Source organism: Cydia strobilella, chromosome 21 (genome assembly GCF_947568885.1).
Source record: "Cydia strobilella chromosome 21, ilCydStro3.1, whole genome shotgun sequence".
In the NCBI taxonomy this organism is placed as follows: domain Eukaryota; kingdom Metazoa; phylum Arthropoda; class Insecta; order Lepidoptera; family Tortricidae; genus Cydia; species Cydia strobilella.
In genome coordinates, this window is record NC_086061.1 from 8982966 (window position 1) to 9005885 (window position 22920).

The 22920-nt window shown below is 38.8% G+C and overlaps 2 protein-coding genes across 2 annotated transcripts in view; one reads left to right on the forward strand and one right to left on the reverse strand.

The window, feature by feature from the left end:
- The window catches only part of LOC134750838 (non-canonical poly(A) RNA polymerase protein Trf4-1-like), a 30859-nt gene extending 24026 nt beyond the window's left edge, over nt 1-6833 (forward strand). The window contains exons 4-8 of the mRNA XM_063686072.1: nt 587-649; nt 2337-2729; nt 3823-4044; nt 4493-4664; nt 5150-6833. Of these exons, the coding sequence (XP_063542142.1) occupies nt 587-649; nt 2337-2729; nt 3823-4044; nt 4493-4664; nt 5150-5355 (1056 nt within the window). The 3' untranslated portion in view covers nt 5356-6833. The remainder of the gene's footprint in view (nt 1-586; nt 650-2336; nt 2730-3822; nt 4045-4492; nt 4665-5149) is intronic.
- LOC134750990 (NADH dehydrogenase [ubiquinone] 1 beta subcomplex subunit 3) overlaps nt 1-22920 on the reverse strand; it is a 519415-nt gene that overhangs the window by 215283 nt on the left and 281212 nt on the right. The gene's annotated exons all lie outside the window — the stretch shown is intronic.

Consider the following 22920-nt stretch of genomic DNA (forward strand, 5'->3'; position numbering starts at 1 on the left):
GACGGCTGCGTTTTGCTACTGCATTATACACATAAAGGGTTGCGTTCGCAACAAGACTAACAAATCAGGCAGTATAAATAAGACCACACACACAAAAACGTGTCTGAAATCAGTCGGTGCCATTTCACATACAACTTTGTACAGTCAAGTGTAAAAATATGGGTCCATACTCACTCAAAAACTTACATAACACAACATAACTTACTCAAAAATATGTCCCATAGTTCTTAATTCGCTGATATAAGACCTATGGGACATATTTTTGAGTATGATAGTGCACCCATATTTTTACACTTGACTGTACTACGTATGTAGTTTCGTCCATTCATTATTCGTTCCGTCTAAATTGCAAGACCAATCGATAAACCTCACAAAAAGGATTACCAAACTTCCTAGCTAACATTTCGTGCTAAATACGTGTATATGAAACACCATGAAACGATCTTTTCCTTTGACTATAATTTTCTATCCTCAATATTTAAGACCAAAGTTGACGACCGCCCTGAAACGGCCTTTCCGTACAAACTTAGTCCACATTTTCCTCTCTGGATGTTAACATAGAGTAATGAAGTATTTTCTCCATCAGGTGGACATATCGTTTAACATGAGCAGCGGCGTGAAGAGTGCAGAGCTTATCAAGCAGTTTAAGGTCAGTAAGGGCAGAGGTCGCATTACAATGTAAACAAAAATCTATTCTACACCATTAAGTTAAGGTCCAAAATCAAATAATGAGAATCTATGGGAGGGGCTAACTTGATAGCTGTTTGTTCGGACGCCATTTGATTGGTCATAGTAAAATCAATTTTATGCGATTAAATTAAGGTTCGAAATCAAATAACGTACGATGGCGGGATATTGAACTAAAGCGGTCCTAGACCTGCAGTGATTGAAGGTCATAGAAAAAAGGAACTTTATGTTCTTTATAACAAGGTTGGAAATATAACAAGGAAAACGAGGGACTAACTTCATGGCATTGATAGCAGTAGTGTTCTAGAAAGGAAGAGACTTTCCACATAGATTTCGTTACATTGACCCGCCTGTTGCTATCTCTATTGCACGCGCATATTAATTGTATTGCTGTCAACTCGCACAGTGACATTGATGTCCGGGGGCATTGGGCTGGACAGCTATACTTATAAATTATGCGCGTGCAATAGAGATAGCAACAGGCGGGTCAATGTACAAAAATCGTCTCTTCTTTAGACAAAATCTTACTATGGATTGATAAAAATTGAATTAATTAAGGCGGTTCCCTGAGCCAGAAGGCGAAAAATCCCCTTATATGATCATGTTTTTCTAAGAGGCGTTGATATTCGTAGACGTGGAAAAAATATATGTAGTTCTTGACTATATTATTTTTAACATCATAGCTTCCGATACACGAATTATGACACTTCGCTCGATAAAATTAATTCCCAAAGTAACCTCTACCTCGGACTTTTAATCCAGCTTTACTCGGTTATTTATTATGTGATACTATAAACAAAAAAAGAAGAAAAAACAATCTTAACTTAAATAGGGTTTGGGTAACGTTTTTAAAATAAATAAAAATTGACAAAATTCGATCAAAATTGACACTTTGCGCGCATGATCTTTCCCGTTCTTTCTTGCGAAATATGACAGAGACAGCGGCAAACCGATGGAACGGCCTTAAAAAGAAAAATCACATATAAAACCGGTAGCATGTGGGTCGTGCCGAATAATGAACTACTAACTTTGTATGCTAACCGAAAATAAACTTTAACACCATAACAACAAGAACCAACGTAAGCGCACTTGTTTAATAAGTTATTGTTGTTAGTTAAGACGGCGGATGTAAGTACAGATGTTTTGTGTTTACATCTTTTCACCTTGAAATGATTTTATTGTTTGTACAAAATAAATTAATGCATTCTTAATATTATAATTATTCTTGTATTAGGCTGTTGCATGCGATATAACCGATAGGATATAATCAAACGGAGACGTCTTGTCTGTAATTTTTGCGGGGGATGGTAACGTCAAATGTATACGTAACGTAAAAATAGCCATGTCAGATAAACGTCAGTCCATATATTGTGTAAGACCATTGGCCGTAAATTAGGGTTCCGTACCCAAAGGGTAAAAACGGGACCCTATTACTAAGATCCGCTGTCTGTCTGTCTGTCTGTCTGTCCGTCTGTCACCAGGCTGTATCTCATGAACCGTGATAGCTAGACAGTTGAAATTTTCACAGATGATGTATTTCTGTTGCCGCTATAACAACAAATACTAAAAAGTACGGAGCCCTCGGTGCGAGAGTCCGATTCGCACTTGGCCTGTTTTTTTATAACTAATGTTCACCTTTCTTTTTCCAGGAAAAATACCCAGTCCTAACACGCCTAGTAATGGTTCTCAAACAGTTCCTCCTCCAACGAGACCTGAACGAGGTCTTCACCGGCGGCATATCTTCCTACTCGCTCATACTCATGTGCATCAGCTTCCTCCAGCTCCATCCGCGCCCCGAAAGACTGAGACAGCAACACAATCTGGGCGTGCTCCTAATAGAGTTCTTTGAACTGTATGGAAGGAAGTTTAACTACGTGAAAACGGCTATAAGGGTGAAGAATGGGGGGTCGTATGTGTCTAAAGACGAGATACAGAAGGACATGAATGATGGGCATAGGCCGTCCTTGTTGTGTATAGAGGATCCGTTGACGCCGGGAAATGATATTGGGAGGTCGAGTTATGGAGCGATACAGGTTAAACAGGTGAGTCACACTTTCATTTGCACCATCCCACTAACCCGGGGTTAAGCGGTTAAACCATAACCCAGTGTCAAATTGTACTGGTAACCATGGTAACTCCAGGCTCCTGTTTCACCACGGCTACAATTGTCAAGCGACAGGTGACTATTTTATAATTAACCGATAATTCTACATATGTCATATTTTGTGACAATTGTCGCACCTGTCACCGATGTGAGATTGAGGCCAGGTTTAACCAGTTATCCCCGGGTTAGTGCACATAAGCTGTTATTGCACCAACTGATGTGGTACTTCCACTAAATCTCTTGCCAAGTCAGCGCAGAGATAGCGTGGACTGATTCTAATAGACTAATTTATACCACGTCGGTGGCAATCAAGCATACGGCCCGCCTGATGGTAAGCAGTTACCGTAGCCTACGGACGCCTGCAACACCGGAGGTATTACACGCGCGTTGCCAACCCTTTAAAAACCTGTACACTCCTTTTTTGAAGAACCCCATACTGTAGCCCCTCGGGAAAACCTCGGCAGGGAGCTCATTCCACAGCCGAAGCGTACGCGGGAGAAAATTCCTCTTAAACCGCACAGTACGCGACCATTCCCTTTAGTTTGAGTTTTTCAAAACTTACATAGGACTCCATTGCCAATTGTTTAACTTTCACTGTCTAATAAATTAAATTTAAAAAAGAAACCCCAACGCAATGAAACGGTTGAACCGATTTTGATATAATATGTATAACCACAAAACAACTGAAAAAATCGCATTCAAACCGGTTTACCCGTTGAAGAGCGATCAACCCTCTATCTAGGAGAAGTAAAAGTTTTTACTTGTCTTAGATAGTCGCGTTCATTGTTTGATAAACCTAAAACTAGTCTCTTTCTGACATATCCCTTAAGTTATTATTGATATTAGATGAAGGACGCTTTTTCCTAACATATTAATAATAAATTTTCCTAACCGGGCAGATTGTGTCCACTCCACGTGAATGAGGTGAATATACCCGTAAAATTATTCACGGACATATATTATTGAGGCATTTACACAATAATCGACACGATTCGCCTTTATTTATGATGATTAAATTGTTTTTCTTCCAGGCCTTTGACTACGGGTACATAATCCTCCAGCAAGCCGTGGCCCCACACAACGTGCTCCTAGCGCGACACAGCGCGCTCGGCCGCATAGTACGCGTCACGGATCACGTGCTACAATATAGACGATGGGTCCGAGACACGTTCGAACCGTTCTTCTTCCCCCATCGGGCGCCGCCGGCTGCGGTGTCTAGCGAGCCTTCGCCTCCCCCGAGCGATAGCGAACCTGTAAGTAAATATATACTACAAAAAGTACAGATTTTGTTGGCAAATAGTCCGACAACGGAACAAAGTTTGCTAGTGCTGAGATCAAGTGCTACAAATGCTGCAGTTTAGGACACGCTTGTATGGTGCCATAGGGAGCATAGTCCGCGTGACGGATCACGTGCTGATACAGGAGATGGGTCCGAGATACGTTCGAACCATTACTCTTCCTTCGCCGCACCCCTCCGTGAGTGTTCTAATATACAACAAAGAGAAAAAATTTCAACATTACCCGTACCATTTTTAGTCGTATGTACAGATAGTACTAAGGTGTGTCCATATCTGGTGAATGCGTCTCGTTCGCTAAAGGCCCGTTAAATACTTGCGTGCTCTAATGGCGCCTAGATCTGGACCTACCTTCATAGTGGTTATTTGTTTTCATCTGCTAAACCTCCGATTATATTGTCCACAGGAGTGGTCGGACAGCTCAGCGCGGGCCTCACCGGTGGCGGGCGCGCGCACGTCTCCGCCGCCGCTGTCCGCGCTGCAGTGCTCCTCGCCCACTCCCCGGCGGGTGTCCGCTCACCAGAGCCTGATCATACACCACATTACCAGCAATTCAGACTTCAACAACATACCCTCAGGTACTGCACATACCAGATATAGGTATTTACACAGTTGTGGGCCACACTAATAGCGGGCGCGCGTCTCCGCCGCCGCTGTCCGCGTTACAAAGTTCCTCGCCCACTCCGAGACGAGTCTCTGTTTATCCTAATGCGGGCTGTAAGTATACACGAGTCTCGGCACCGCTCTGATCCAATCGGAGAGGCGCGAGACGAGACCAGTAAGAGCGGGACGAGATGGGAGCAGTATGTACACACTCGTTCTCGGCCTGTCTCGAGGTGTCTCGACGAGTGTGTACAGCCGGCATTACGTATTACGAAGCGAATGCAACTGTGTTTTTAATATATACAGAAAACACCTTAGTTTTTCATGAAGAGTATAAATGTAGACTTTTGAAATGCCATTCCCGCTCCAAGTTCAAAATCAAAACATTAGAACTGAATAGCCGTTTCCACAACACCTAGGGACAAATCTTATATTTTTAAAAAACTTACTTTTCTTCCAGGAGTAATGCAACAACGCTACTCCAACGACAGTGCGCCAAAGAACCGCAACCGCTCCTTCTCATCCAAACAACGGCGCTACTCCTCCCCGCCCGCGCATCCGCGCCGCATGGGGGGTGGCGGCGGAGGCGGAGGGGGAGGCGGAGGAGGGGGGGACGCGCGCGGCAGCAAGAAGCGCCGCCAATTCGCGCCGCAACCGCAGCGATGATATACGGCCGGCGTCTAGGTGATACGTGCTAGGATGTGTTCTAATTGTCACCATGTTTACACAAGTGTGCGGTCTTAGTGACGAGCGTTCGGCGGGGCGGGTAGCGTTGCATCAAGCGTACAGCGATTTACGCGTGCCGCTCATATACGTTTACGCTGATCGCTTCGCTTGAGCGTCTACTTAATTTGCACACTGATGTCGGTGCAAGGATCACCTCAATATAAGAGTTTACTTTTAGATATACTCTTGTATAGAGATGATATTAAAACCCTCTTCGCTCCGCCGGTGACGCGCGCCATAGTCGCAGCGTACACAATCGGCGTGTAGGTTATTAACAGATGAGTGGTCGAGATGTGTTTGTGACGGACGTAACGAAAATTGTCAAAGCCTAAAGCATCCTAATGTCAGCAGCGCTATAGAAACCGATTTCGGGATAGGACGTTAGAAAAAACAAATTAACCTTAGGTCTCTTTAGGCATTTAGCGTTACACTGTTGAATTGTACCTACATAGTTCCCGTTTCAATCCAAATTCGACTAAAATAATCCATAGTTTGAGACGTAATCATCCACTCAAAGGCGGCTTTTAGTTAAATGTACAGTGTAAGTATTAAACTTTTATCAATATACACAGTTATCGTCGATATATCAGTTACGCATCGCCTGATATCAGAATATAAATTTAAAAAATCACAAAAAGTATTGTGTAACTATTGAATTAAAAAAAAAACCGGTACTATCTAAAGAATAAGATAGAAATTATATTTTGTTTTTAAATTTTGAGCATGACTATTATGTATCTAATTTCATTGCAATAAGAACTCTTATGCCTCGGGCCATGTAACACGCTCCGAGCGTGCACGAGCGACGCTGACGCCGACCGCCATACATAGCGTCGAGCGTACACGCTCGGAGCGTACGTTTTGTGGCCCCAAGGCATAAGATTGTTAACCCTACGTTGAGGTTGTATACAGCGTTTACCGCATTTTTTTAATCCGTCTTTAATTTTGCGTAGCTGATACTAAACTAGAGTAAGACCAAGATAAGTGCAACGATTTTGATAGCACACGCAGTGCAAGTGTTATTTTAAACGACAAACTTCTTTGAAATTATGACTTTTAAAATAACACTTGCACTGCGAGTGCTATCAAAGTCGTTGCAGACTTTACTTGGTCTAACTCTATTGACGCTTATCATTCGCTGTTGGAAAGGCAAGCAATAATTTCGTTATTCGTAATTATACACGTTGAACATAGACTTATTATTGTCAGGAGTTGTGTATACCGTTATTATTGCAACTTTGCACCGTGCAAAATTAACAGTTGCAACTTTGCCCACTAGCAAACTTGCACTGTTCTGTAAAAATAGTAATATATAGTGCTCTTAAAACATTTAAATCTCTTTTTATTTATATGGAGATATTTTGGCGGGCATTGAAGCCAATTGCACTGTTACACGAACATCAACCACCAATTCTATACAATACACCCATGGTATAATAATATACTCCGCCTGGTACTCTCTTCCGAGCCTCGCGAACCACGTGACTGACACAAGCCTACGTCATCATGCTGTTCACAGGTTCACGATGACGTAGGCTTGTGTCAGTCAGTCAGTCTCGGAAGAGAGTACCAGGCGGAGTATATTATTATACCATGCGATACACCAATATAATTATAGGTGGCCTGTGACATAGCTGTAATAGTGAAGTCTAGTTCATTTGGTCAAAAACTCCCGTTTGACAATTTTTTGTGACAAGCGAGTTTGTGGCGAGAGTTTTATATATTAATCAAGGCAAAAATATTCATTGATTGTATAAGAGGAGAAAAAACTGCCTGCGAGTTTGAGAGCTGCACAAGATGGCGCTTTAAGGCTGTCTTGTGGAATTTGAGTGACCGCATAGTTTCCGTATAGCGTCACCTAAAATAACTGTCAAATTCAAAGAACGAATGTGTCTTATACTTTACACGTCTAATACAATCAATGAATCTGATAAATAAGCAATAACTTAATAGTAGAAACTTAACATATACCGTATTTTTATGTTAAGTTTGCGTCACAACATAACTTTGCCCAGTTTTTTTAAAATAAATATTATAGAACAATTTTACACAGATCGATGCTCTCACGTTACGCTAAGTAAGGCTTTTGTTGTGGGTACTGGATGACGATAAATATAATATACAGTTATAAATAAATACTTCTATACATAGAACACACACAACTCAGGAACAAATATTTGTGGTAAACACACAAATAATTGCCCTTACCAGGTTTCGAACCCGGGACCTCCTGCTTGGTCGCAGGGTCACTACCGACTTGGCTAGGAGGTTGTTTAGATTATTTTTCTCATATGAGTTAAATTTGGTAATCTTTAGTAATTTTTATTTATGTTAAATGAACTGCATTCGAAATTAAATAGTTTTTATAGTAGACAGTTTTTGTGCACTTTATTAATAAATAACAATATGCTGAATTTTAATTTTTTTATATATTTTTTGATAACACGACGGTCTTTTATGATGAATGTGTCGTTTTTTGAAAAAAGACGCCTCATTGCGAGGCGCCCTTTATTGCGCAGTAAAAGTATGTCTCATTTCACAGATGATAAAAAAAAACAGTGTCGAATTTTTCACAAAATCTGGGCAAAGTTAAGACGAAGTAGCAGTTGCACTTCGTGACGGTTTTTTTTTCTTTGAATACATATAAAAACTCAGCTCTTCATATCGCAACATAGCAACACTACTATAAAATAACTTATACGCTTCGATAAAAGTGCGATTCTATAGTTAAACAAATTTAATATAACGTTATAGCGCTGTGACTATAGTAATAGTTTAGTATAGATAGATATACGCCGTGCTGGTTTTATAAGGATGTATATGTATTATTAAAAACGTAATTGTATACGTTAAGACAGCGAAATAGCTGAAGTGAAATCAATGAGAAATAATTTATTTTTCTTTCTTCTGATCTGAAAATGTAAATTTGACTGTTTTATGCAAAAAGTTCCCTGAAGGTTGTCGATGAAGACGATTGAATGTTATGGCACTAACACTGCCTTAATGAAAAACTACAATAAGTTACGACGATAAGACCTTCAAGAAAAGAGCGTACTCCTATCTTAAAGGCCGGCAACGCACTTACAAACCTTCTGGTGTTGCGGTTATTCATGGGCGACGGTAATCGCTTACCATCAGGCGGTCCGTCTGCTCCTTTGCCTCCTATATCACAAAAAAAGAAATGGTACATTTACCAGTAACATAATGCGAATAATTAGTTGTATCGTTTCATGAGGTGAACTGTACCAGCTTGTAAAATATAAAACTCATTGATCTAACTTTACGCTAAGGCGGTCTTTATATCAGATTCGTATCCGAACGTCGCTGCATAGTGCAAGCGGGACATCGCTAAATATGTGCATGGCCTTGTCTCGCTTGCACACCGGCGTTCGGATGCTCATGAGTATGATAACCGCTTCAGCTGGCCACCTGCAAAAATAATGATTTGCAATCTAAAGGTTTCAAAGTCCGATTAAAATGTAAAAGCAATATCTCACTAGCCACTAGCCTTCGCGAATATCAGTCATGGGCCTAATAACCGTTTGTCATAGCATATTGAGCCATATTGTTTAATATTGGTGTTGTATACCCCGAGAGATTGTACAGATGTAGTGCATAATTTTTTTCCATCGTATTTTCACGGAAACGTACGAATGTGTCTTGATATTTCAGTCAGTCTCGGTACAAAGAGTACTGAGGTTGACTGAAGTAGCATGGCAAATACGAACGTTTCCGAGAAAATACGATGGAAAACAATTAAGCACTACATATGTACATTTTGTAACTTTGCCCATGGCAAAGTAAAAAAAGTAAGTTAAAGAATAATACCGTTTAGCGATATTTAATTACAATTTGGATTTGAAAGGTACCTATTTTAGTATTTTTAGTGTTCGTTTGCTTGGCATGAGGGCAAAGTTAAATAGTTTCTCGGCATAGTATTTACATCAGATGAATGTAACCGAAGATTATCCCACTATTCTAGAGAAATATGTAATATTTTTGTACTTTCTTTTGTTATTGGCCTTTTTTTGAGCAATATTTAAACAGTTATTTTAGCCTATCGTGGTTTTAAGCGAGATAAAATAGATCAGTTAGATAAATTCCATGTCCCTAACTCCTTATTAACCATGAAAACGGGCCAGTTTCATATACATAGAATACCCGTTTTCAATGTTGAATTTATTAGTAAATGTGCCATTCTCAATCAAAAGGGTACTTATTGTCGGTTGTCAATAAGGCGTTATTTCCATATGGTTTCAATTTAAAATCAACCTTATTGACAAGCGACAATGTGGTACCTTTTGGTTGAAAATGTCACAAATGTCAATATAAATGTGTGACGGTTATTTGGTTCTACTGACGCTTTAGTATAAGTCCGAAACAAATGTAATGCCTTAAGTAGTTGCGTGTTTTAGACGTAAGACTATAACTGTTTGATTGGAAAAGGTTCATTCTCATTTGTGGCTTCCCATCAGAGAAGGGTCCTTATGCTTGTGCAGATTCGTCGCCGTAAGCGATATCTATGTATGCTTGATACATTGTTTAAATTTAATTGTGGATTCTATTTAGGTACATAATAAAAAAGCACGTTTATTCACTAAAATTCCTGACATTTTCGTATTCCAGCCGAATAAATGACAAACGGCCAAAATTCCTGACATGTCAGGAAAATTCCTGACGTCTGGTAACCCTACCTAAGAACCTTTCTAATGCACATAAAGCATAAGGACCCTTATCTGATGGAAAGCCACATATAGTCTATTCTATTAGGGCCAAAAATTCATTGTTGTCTAAGCTGTGCAAAGTCTAAGAAAAAAATCATGGTTTCAATTCGACAGCTGAAGTAGGTGATGTTTTATCGTTAACTGATTTGTCATATGTCAATTTTTGACAGTCGGTGTTACCGCGTAATATACGGAGCCGTAAAGCGCCGTTTACATTAGCTATCAATTTCTAAGCGTGAATATGTCTTAGATTTTACACATTGAATTCAACCAATTGGGGCATTTTCTATGAAAAGGGACCTTATTGTCGATGGCGCTTACGCCGCACAGCGTCGCGCGGCATTGTATTTATATCGGAGCGTCGTTTATAATGGCGTGAGCGCCATCGACAATAAGGTCCCTCTTTATAGAAAATACCACAATTAATCGCTGGCCAGGATCTGAAAAGAAGGTAAAGAACATAACCATGTAATTCTGTCATTTAGGTACCACATTTTATTAAAAGGTGCCCGAGTCAAGTTTTTTGTTTACGTTTTTTTTAAATGTCCTAGTGGTATTAGACTTAGACGATTTTACGTTTTAGTTTGATCTAAAGGAAAATGATTGATTGAGTGAGACATTTTAGACACGTGAGTGGTTAGGGTCAGGTCAGGCTTAAGCCTTAAAGGCCTTACCTATAGATTATATAATTATAAAAAATCCAAAAAAATGTTAACAGAACACGTGATTCGATCCTACAGTCGCCATCAGATATATATGAGCGGCCAAGATATTCACAAATATATGTCCAGACATTTTTATATCTGATGGCGATTGTACGACTATTAATATAAGTACATAGATCAAAAATGTAAAGCTGCAGAGACAACTGACCCTCTGTATATTGTTGGCAAGGGGGGTCAGTTATCTCTGCAGCTTACTGTACCTAATTGGTCGATTTACCGAGTCATGTGGTTTTTGTATTGACTTAGTACAGCCTGATGTGAAATAACACTGCCTGTCTTGTGACGAGGACGGGGTTCGATTCCCGTACAAAATTAAACACACATTGGTTAAAGATAACAAAAAATGCATTTAGTCCAGTAAGACTGCTTCTTTCGGTATCATATAAAAATACACAACAATACAAAATAGTACTTAACGGTAAATTATCGTGCTGTACTAATCTAGAGTATAATTCGTTTGTACTCTATTAAGTGTAAAAATCCCCTTTTGCATTTTGTGTACATTGTCATAACCAAGCTTGAAATGTACCATGCAACTTTGCCCATTGTTTTTATGACTTTGCCCACAATATTTAGATCACTACGGTTACACTCACTAGTATTTTTTTATTATAAAGATACTAGTGAGTGTAACTAGTGAGTATTTTTATAATAAAAAAATGAGTGTAACCGCGGTGATCTAAATATGTCTTACGATAGTTTAATTTCGATTTTCGCCTACAATGTTTGTGCAAAAACAAAATCATCGTACAGTTAGCTACATTTTTCTTACCGAAATTGGATGAAGAGAAAAAAAGGCCATAAACTCATAAATATCTTTATGGTGTTTTATCGCGCACCCACAATGTCATATCTGACTTTATGTGAGATACAGTACTTGTGTTTTGTTAAATATGAATCTGATTTCATGGAACTTTGCCCACCCCTTCGAAGTCAATTTTGAGTTAAGTAAGTCAATTAGTGGCACAAACGTAAATTTGTTGAAAAATTAACTCCTAAGCGATGGGCGAAAAATATAAAAATGTTAAAAGGGGCGTAATTACAGCGTAACATGAACTCTAACGTATACTCATCGGCCATGAAGTATTAGAATTAGTTAATTTATTTTATGAATTGTTTTTGTTTTTTAATGTGTAGTAACCACATGTTATTGTGAATTGCCAAAGTTTTTTGAAACTTAAGCGACAGACCAATGTGATGCGACTATAATATTTTTCACATAGGTACGGTGACAACTGTAATCTCCATACAATTTAAAACGCGAGCTGTATGAAAAATACCATATAATGTACACTTTTTACCATCCGTGCGCTATTAATTGTGTCGTTCCACGGCGAATGGTACCTTACGGCGGAAATGGATGCTAGTTTAATGGAATTATAGGTGATTTTCGGATTATCCGACATTCTTAAGTATTCGTAATTACCCAAATCGCCTTATTTAAAAAGTCCGTTGCAATGATCCGTCGCTTGTGGCAAAGGCAAACATTAAAAACCCGGTTTACACTAGAAAGTCGCGCAATAATAGACGCGTGTAAACTAGGTTAAAGCTCTTCCACACTATCCTACAGGATATCGGATATAGGATACAGTGTAAAAGGCATCTTATCTTTATTTTTAATCCGACCCGCTAACTATATTATCGGGCTCTCATAAATTTGAAGGGTTATCAAATGGCTAGAAACGCAATAGGTAAGTCTACATCCACAGTAGGGATGGAAACCGGTTTTTAATTGTAGAGAAAACCGGTTGTTAAGGTTTTCCTATACTTTTAAAAACCGGTTTCCATTCCCTAACCCACGGTTACCAATTTGCCAAAATTCAAGGCTAAAAAAAATTCAAGGCATTTTCCACACACTGTAGCAACTTGTATACCTTTGGTTGGTATTCCATATGTCCAAATATCTTGGTTCAATGTGTGTTTGCGTCTCACATTTTGCTTAATGAAAGAGTGAGACGCAATGCACATTGGACAAAGAAATTGGGATACCACCCTTTAAGATAGGTTAAGTACGGACGCTAAGAGCGAAGAACTTCATACACCCGCGTGTTCCAATCTCTATCACACGCGCATAATTATAATGCTGGCTCGCTCGCAAAGTGGCATTGACCGCTGCCATCATGAGCGGGACAGCTATATAATTACGTGCGTGCGATAGAGATAGGTACAAGCGGGTCGATGTATGAAATTCTTCACATTCATTTTTCGAAAAAGTAACGACTGTCCTGGAAATAATGCATAATTTCAGAATTCGATATAGGGTCTGATTTTGCTTGCAAAACTTGATTTCCTGAGCTAGTTATGACTACAGTTTGTCCTAAAAATTGGCCAGTGGGTCTTACAGGGATAACTTTACATCATATTGCGTTTCTATTCATATGATATTCTGATTTTACTGTATTTTAAGCCTCAATTTATGTCTGAAATCAGTAGATTTGCGTTGGTTAACTAGAATTCTAGTTTGATATCAAAGTATGAATTGTATTTAGATCTAAAATACCAGTTGGCATCATTTTGTTATAGTTTTAATGGAAGTGTTCGATGGTAAAAAAAAAATAGTTAAAAAAAGCAACAGTTAAAAACTAAAAAAAATGACAAGGTCGCTAAAAACGCAGCGATGTTGAAATTGCTAGTTTTTATAGTTTTTTTTTAATCTGAATTTATTTTTTCGAATAAGATTAAAGAATGAGATTAAATCTGAGAGGTTAACAAGCCTAGTGGCAAGGCGTGCGGCTTTGCAACCGGAAGCAGGGTTTGAAACCCGACTCGTACCGATGAGTTTTTTTAGAACTTATGCACAAATCTCATTAGATGTTTAGCTGCCGTTTTACGGTGAAAGAAAAGATAGCGAGGAAACCGGACTAATCCCAAATATCCCAATAATACTTAGTCAGGCCACATCCGGCGTGGCTCACTTCGAGATTTCTCGCGTCGCTACAAGTACATGCGGCCCACACCAATTCTGGTGTCTAGCCATAGTAATTGCCGCGTACCGCTAAGGAACGGACGCCTGCTCGCACTTGCGCCACCTAGCGGTCATATCTGTCGTAATAGACGCGTTTTGTAGAGTGAATCTTCTGTACCTAGTACTATTATTTATTCAGTGGCCACAGTTCATAGAAGTTTGATATTTAAAATAACACTTGCCCAGTCTGTGCTATCAAAATCGCTGCCGAGTTTTCCTTTCTGGGTTGGAAGGTCAAATGGCAGTTCCTTTTTAGGGTTGCGTACCCAAAGGTATTCCGCTGTCCGTCTGTCCGTCTGTCTGTCTGTCTGTAACCAGGCTGTATCTCATGAACCGTGATAGCAAGACAGATGAAATTTTCACAGATGATGTATTTCTGTTGCCGCTATAACAACAAATACTAAAAACAGTATAATATAGATATTTAAATGGGGCTCCCATACAACACGTGATTTTCTTGCTGTTTTTTCCGTAATGGTACGGAACCCTTCGTGCGCGAGTCCGACTCGCACTTGGTCGGTTTTTTAAAAACTGCGCAAATTCTTGAGTTAAATTTTTAGGATGCGTTTTATCTGTGCTCTCAATTTATTATACAACTTTGTATTACTTTAGCTATAGTCTTCAACAAAGCGTTTCAAAATGCCTGTAACTTTCCACAAAGTTCCTATTCAGCCATATTCCGCAATTATTCTAAAGGTCGCTGTCCCAGTTCTCACCTGGATTATATTCATAAACTCCTATATTCCAATATTACTTGACCCCTAATTTCATACTAACTATACATAGCCAAGAGTCTTAGTTAAAATAAGATTTTAACATCTCCTAATATTACTTGACCCGTAACTCCATACTAAATATAGGTATCAAGGGTTCTTAAGTTATACTGGTTTTTGTATGTCGGTACAGTTGATAACAACGGTCATTAAGCATGATAAATGGTCTTGCTAAAACGCTTTGTTGTGCGTAATTTTGGGTACAATGGATGAAAACGATGTCGTCCGGGCAAGCGAGTCATGGTAATCGATGGACGTTTATTACGCAGTTTAAGAGTCGGACCTGACCGGGCCGTTGCCAAATCGGAAGTTACGCTCTCAATTTAACCTTTCATAAGTGTGTGGTGGTCAAAAATCGTGGTTTCAAACCTCGGTAGTGTGGTATAGAACAGAAAAAGTCAAGTCTAGACCTAGCCACAGAATAAATAATAGTACTAGGTGCAGAAGATTAACTCTAACAAAACGACGACATATATGACCGCTAAGTGGCGCAAGCGCGAGCAGGCGTCCTTCCTTAGCGGTGCGCGGCAACTACTATGGCTAGACACCAAAGATAGATATAACTCCATAATAGATAGATACAGTTCAAGGAAAAAACGTGCCTTGAAAATCAAGAAAATTTGATTCTCGTTCAGAGGGCGCTACTAGCTCTGGCCAACTGTCGTATAGATGGCGTTGACGGTTTCGTTTGTTATTTAACAATTTTAACGCATATCAGTGAAAACACATGGGTCAAAATCATAAAAATAATTAATGCAAATAAAAAAAATCATTTATCCATATTTAAATACATTTTATCGTATTTTTATAAATCTTCATTTTTAGTTTTAAGGTGTGTCGATAGATGGCAGTGAATTTACTGGGGTTACAAAATTTACTATGGCAGTACCGCTCTAGTATAAGTTACTCTATGGTAGTACTATTATTTATTTCGATTTCGATTAGCGTTTTCTATCAACTATTGCCACCTTGACTAGGCCCCCTGCATTAGTAGTTTACCCTACATTTAATGCATTTACCAATACCGACATTAAATGATAAAGTGCGCCTTATATCTCGGGCCTTGACATTTCACCTTTATTGCGCCTGTAAAGCGCATCAGTTGTTAAAGTGCACTTCGTTTTATATGCGCGTATAAGCTTGATACGTGACGCCATTTTCTTTAATGCTTCGTTTTATGTTTTTAATACCGCGATTGTGGGAGCGTAACGCGGCGTACTACGTAGGCGAACAACGCGAACGCGAAGCGAAGCGATGCGGCACGGGGTGAATCAAACCTTTGATCCCTATAGAAGTGTCCTACATGGGCGATCTCGTTGCGACGCCGTGGGCCCGCCGTGCCGCTTTGCTTCGCTTTCGCGAGTTCTCTTACGTAAGACGCAGCGATAGACGGTAAACCGACATCTAGCCTATGGATGTAGTATACCTTGCGGATACGAGAACTGGTTATAGGCATCGGCATTAAATATGCTTTAAGGGGCCCACTGACTATCAGCCCGCCTGACGATATCGGCCTGTCAGTTAGAACAAAAATTTGACAGTTCCGGACAAGTGACAGGCCGATATCGTCCGGCGGATTGATAGTCAGTAGGCCCCTTTAAAGAATTATTTGGGGCCGATTTTTATCTTCTCATTTTTTTCTTTCGTAAAGGGGCCCACTGATTACCAATCCGCCGGACGATATCGGCCTGTCAGTTGTTCGAAGCTGTCAAATCGTTGTTGTAACTATGACCGCAAGGTCATATCTGTCGTAATAAACGCGTTTTGTTTGAGAGTGAATGTTATGTACTTAGTACTATTATTTATTCTGTGGTGAAACACATGATCCTGCAACATATGCTACATGGGGTAAAAGCTCGTATAAATGTTTCAAGTCCTTTCTCATAAATATAATATATTTTGACTGAATTTCCTAAGCGGCAGGACGAATTTGAAAATTGGGGTAGTTGTAAAAAATCTGACCCTATGCTTTTGGCCACTAAGCGTGGCTTAGAAATACCTAGTAATTTTAAGAAATCGGACTTGACTACATATACTTAGTAAGTTCATTAGCTGTGTACAATAAGATGGTACATTTATTCAATAACAAGATGATGCCATTAAAAAAAAAACAAAAAATTATTAAACTAACTTATGATATTATGAAGAGTGCAACTAAAAGTTACTTTATTAATAGAGATAAGTTAATGTAGGTACGTATATTAGTTTTTTTGTATATCTATGTACCGAAAGTGGTTAGACGTTGACTTATATACACGATGGTGTACATAATACAGCTATAAAACTGTACATACAACATTGTACATACACTGTAAATACACTCGAGATATATATTTAATAATAATATAAATTTGATTCAAAGAAAAGTTTTAAAAAATAAATTGAGAAAAAAATACAAAAAAATAAAATAAAGACATACAGTGAGTATGAAGTGGAAAAAGCAATCTTGTCTTTTATTTTGTAACCCGTTCCTTTACTTTCGAGCAAAATTAAAAAAAAACTCAATATTAAACCATTGACAGGCTGGCCCAGAAATACCTTAACAATATTTATTTTTATTTTTCTTATACCTTTTACAAGAGAACATTTACCTGAAACAAAACGTATTGGTACAAGGCCATAGTAAGTGAGCCCCCACACATTCCTTGGTTCCTTAATACTGACATGGGTCGGAAAACTATCGTAACAGCGCATAGAATACGAACTGGTCACGTGGCCCTCAATAAATTTAGGTTTCTAATGAAGCAGATCGACTCTCCTAACTGCGACATCTGTGGATCAGTAGAAGATGTCTATCACATTCTAGTAGAGTGTAGTAGAAATCGCGCCCTTAGGGAGGCGCTCATAACTTCAGCCAATCTAATGCCATATGACATCGGTGCATTTATACACATTCTTGGTAACCCAACATCGGACACGGCACAAACGGTGTATGGATTGGCTGAAGTTAGGCTTAATAAATAGATTATAGTTGTTCTGAAATTATAAGAAGCGGACTTAATAGGGCCGATATGTACAACAGTATAAAGGTCCTGTAAAATAATAAAATAAAATAAAAGTATTGTCTTCAAAATATTCTTCTTTACTTTTATACACAAACCACAAACGCAAATGTTCGTTGAAAATTATCAACAATATGCTGCAGTATTAATTTTTTAACGTATTTTTGGGTCACCTGTATATAATATAATCACATATAACAAATTAATATCGCTATACGGTTAAACTTAATAGTTTAACCGTAACGAACGAACGAACGTTGAACGTGTAATCAAGTTTTGTAGTTTTAGATTATAAAATCGCCTTCGCCCACCTCACTTAAAAAATGCCTGAATATAACTTTGGCGACAGTGGGTAAGTTTACCCTATGTGACGTAATATGGCATTATGACATTGAAATGACGTACAGTCGCCATCAGATATATCGGAGCGGCCGAAGCGCTCACATTATCTGAACACGCCTCTATTGTCAGGGCATTAGAGTGCGTGTTCAGATATTGTGAACACGTTGTCCGCTCAGATATATCTCTATGACCGCGTATATTAAATAAAATATAATTTACATGGTTTATTTTTTGTTACACAATGGAAATGATTAACTTAAAGACTAATTACAGGTTTTACGCTTAATTACTTAATTTTTTTGGAAGTTGGGGCGTCAGATGAAGGACCATTGATTTTTCCTATACTTACTTGTAGTTGAAAATTATTCACATTTCCATAGGTACATTTTCCTATTATTCCTCAAGAGAATACCTGCTTCGAATATTCTCACCTCCGCTCCGCAACGCTCCAGGGAACATATCAAACTCATACTCAAGTTCGGTAATCTAAGTACAAACTGCTTGAAAACTTGAAATGGGGGCTTATCTGCTCTAGATAGTTATTATTAGTTGGTTGAGAGCACGGGATATCTTAATTACGCTTAATCCAGGTATAAAGTGTGTATCGTACAAAGAGAACACACACACAGACAGACAGAGTGCTCACTCCATACATCAGTTTTGTTACCAAAAATACTATTTTCGTAGTCTACATCTAGCGTCAAGTAGCGGAACTATCAGTACTGCTACTCGACACTAGATGTCACAAGTGGCGCGACTGACGAACAGTGTATTGCTCAACATTTAATAACTAATATTATAAGCAGAAGGAATTGAAAATAGAGTTCCGGTTATAATATTGGCTGAAAATCGTTGAGCATTCACTCCATACATCAGTTTTGTTACCAAAACGACTATTATTTTCGTAGCCGACATCTAGCGTCAAGTAGCGGAATTATCAGTAGGTACGGCTACTAGTGCTACTCGACAATAGATGTCAAGGTTTACTAAGTTTTTGAATCTGAAACGGGATCCGGATTTGATCTGGATCAAGTCTGTTACTATAAAAACTTTTGCGTACACCTTTTTACATAAATAAAATACTCTACCTATATATAGGTAGGTACCGAACGGAAAAAAAATTCTCTTCAGTATTGCTGTCATTCTAACCTACACTAATGTGTTTTTATGAATCCAACATGTTTTTGAAGAATTTTCAATGTAATGTGTTAAATGTTTGCTTTGTGAGTGGTTACATATTTGATATAATGTAAGTGCTAGAGACATAGTGAATAAATGCATCGACTGATTTGAGCCTGAAATACGTTCCTGCTGAAAGAATAAGGACCAAGAAACAGCGTCGTTTCCGAGGAGGTAGGTAAGTGATTTCTTTGATCCTGATTAAGGCGTTGCTATGTGAGTAAGATTGGTCGAAGTGCATAATTGCTCACTCAAAACCCTTGCAGAATTTGGGGAGTACGGCTTTGAACTTCGAATTACAAACGTGTGATAAACAGGCATTGAACATAACTGACGTATAGAACCGGTATTATGTGTCATGAGTTTATGGATGGTATAGAAAGGATCGCAATCTCTTATGGCAGAATTGTTGTAAAAGTGACCGCTTTCAGCTTTAAATAATAGTTCCTAATCTCTCCGGTGGCGCTAGTTAGGCTCTGGGACATGAGTATAACATGAACCATATAAGGCAACAAATAACCCGACCAAATAGGTTGTTTTTGGTAGTATTTCGGTGTATGGTGGCGCCGCCTAATTACTGTTTTTTGATGGACACTTTTCATACATAGAGATTTGGCTCCTTTATACAGTCTCCATGCATGAGTTGATGTTGTTTTGACAACAAACCATAGAAGCAGTGTGAGTGTCGCGACCTAAACGCGTAAGCGCCATGAATGTTACGGCGCTTACCTACGCGTTTTTGCGACGGCGACAATTTCATTGTTTGGTAAGGTTTCTTTACTTTCTTTATAGTAATAATATCTCAATGTAGACAGGGGACCGGGGGTGTAAATATGACAAAAGCGTTTGCTATCTTGACTAGTCCCTCGTTGAGCGCAGCGGATCCGTACTGTAATAATAATATCAAAGAGGATATAATAATTATTATATTTATCTTAGGATAGAGCGGTACTGTCATAGTAAATTTTGTAACCACTGTAAATTAACTGCCATCTGTCGACATACTTTAAAACTAAAAATGAAGATTTATAAAAATACGTATAATTTTATTTAATGTACTTAAATATGGATAAATGATTTTTTTATTTGCATTAATTATTTTTATATGAAATAAAACTATGAAAACGGATTATATCGCGTATATTGAATTGACGGGTGACACCCGTTGACCACGAACGCTGTAAAGAGTTCGAAACGTCGGGATGTATTATAAATTCAATATACGCGATATAATCCGTTTTCATAGTTTTATTTCATGAGTAACTATCGCGGTAACCGAAGACAATATTATTTTTATATGATTTTGACCCATGTTCTTTCACTGATATGCGTTAAAATTATATATCACAAACGAAACCGTCAACGCCCTCTATACGAGAGTAGGCCATAGCTAGTGGCGCCCTCTGATCGAGAATCAAATTTTCGTGATTTTCGAGGCACGTTTTTTCCTTAGACTGTATATATCTATTACGGAGTTATATCTATCTTTGATAATATTAAGAGAACAACTCAAAATTTGCATTTGATTACTTTGCCACACATGTGGATAAAATGCAACTTTTTCATCAGTTTTTGAACAATCAAGAGGGCCTTTACCAGCTGGTGTGGATATGGTGAAAAGAGTATTGTATTGTATAGTGCTAGGTACATACGTACATTAGATTCTGACGGTATTACGTTGTTGTAACTAGCGCATAAGCTGTGTGTTGCGTGCGTTCAAGCTTACCTTTATACACGTGAAGGGCATATAAATGCCCTATTTAATGTGTAAATAAAACAATAACAATATGACAGCGAGTCGTGTTTTCTTCGGACTGGAACTAGTGTTGTAATAATTTGGAGTCCTTAATTATTCGGCTTATATCGACCGAGATATGAACCGTGATTACTTACTTATTTCGCTGGCTCAGCGACCCGAAGTGGATCTTGGCCTCCGATACTAGATTCCGCCATTCGTACCTGTCCTGTGCGATCCGACGCCATTCAGCCGCTTGGATGTCACATAGGTCTTTCTGGACCTCATCGTGATTACTTTTTGTGTTGTTTTCGAGCTCCCGATATTTCGATGCAGTTACATGCATCTTGTCTTGTCTTGTTGCATGTAACTGCGTCGAAATATCGGGAGCCGGAAAACAATACAAAAGGTAATTACGGTTCATATCCCGGCCGATATGTCTAGTGAAACTAACCGTGAATCATTCGAAAACTGTTCTTTTTATTTTTTAGGCTCGAATAAGGTTTTTAATTATCTTGAGACTTAAAAGAGGCACACGAACCTAAGCCGCTGGCATACAACCAAAGCTACGCTCATTTTAAAACTACTTATGCTTAAATAACATGAGATTATAATATTTAAAACTTTCGCGTTTTGAACACATATTAACACACATCTATAGACGGGTCTATCGCGAATTTATTTTATTGCCTTTATTTACCGACGTTTCGACACAGGTTTCACTGGTGGTCGCGGAAACATGAAATAAGACATCAACATTCAAGTAACTTAGTATCTACGTTGTTGTTGGGTAGGTACATTCAGCGCCAAATACTCTGTAGCAGTCAGTGGCCAAATAGTTTGGTTTCTTACATACTGGGCGGCTGCGGCGCCCTTCACATTAAAAGGTCGGGCGAAGCCCGACATTCAACGCGCTACGCGCGCTCTTACATACTGGGTGCCTGCGGCGCCCTTCACACCAAAAGGTCGGGCGAAGCCCGACATTCAGCGCGCTGGCGCGCTCTTACATACTGGGCGCTTGCGGCGCCCTTCACATTAAAAGGTCGGGCGAATTCAGCGCGCTTCGCGCGCTCTTGCATACTGGGCGCCTGCGGCGCCCTTCACACTAAATGGTCGGGCCATGCCCGACGTTCAGCGCGCTCCGCGCGCTCTTACATAAGGTCATTCAACGCGTTTTAATCCGGCACTGGTTATACCTAGGTATAAACATAGCTATCTAAGGTTATTTCATTCGTTCTGTATCCGTACCATTCTCCGTTCCGTGTCGGATAAAAATAAAACGGTCGATACAGTACGATTGTTTGCAATTAAACTCTGAACAGATTGCACACTAGAATCCAGATAGCACTTAGGTACATATATATAGTGCATAGCGTGTCAGTGTAGTTAGGTCATGCACCCTACAGGGAAGATTAAGAGTCCCCGGCAAGCTCGGCCGAATTGCTCCTTCCCATACAAACGTAGTTCCGCTCTCATTTGATAACTACGTGTTGGATTGTAATGAAACTTTGCACATACAATGACATGAGGTATATCTAGGTCTAAAATTAGTTTATATAGCTCCAGTTTATAAAACAAACGAAATAGAGCAAAAACAAGCTTGATATGAAAAACTTAAATTCGCTGTATTTTTTAACTATGGTATCTGAAGCTACATAAAGTAATTATAGACATAGATATACCTTATCCTAATGTAACCACAAAGTTTCAGAGCAATCTAGCAAGTCGTTTTAAAATGAGAGCGGAACTACGTTTGTATGGAGAACATAGCTTGCCGGAGACCCTTAATTTGAAGAAAACAATCTCAATTTCATTGAAACTCGATATTATAGCAAATTATGATTTGGAAGTCGAATTTTTTTCCTTGTCATTTTTTTTATTAGTATTAGTGGAGAAATAAAGTTACCTATTCTGTACAATATTATCGTACCGTATGTGTATGTATTAAAAATCCTCTGAGTTGCGAAAACATATGCAGTAAGTATGATGAATTTGTTACTTAACGAAAATAGTTCTAACGAAATAAGTTCGACAGCAAAACAAAAATCTCGAATCTCGAA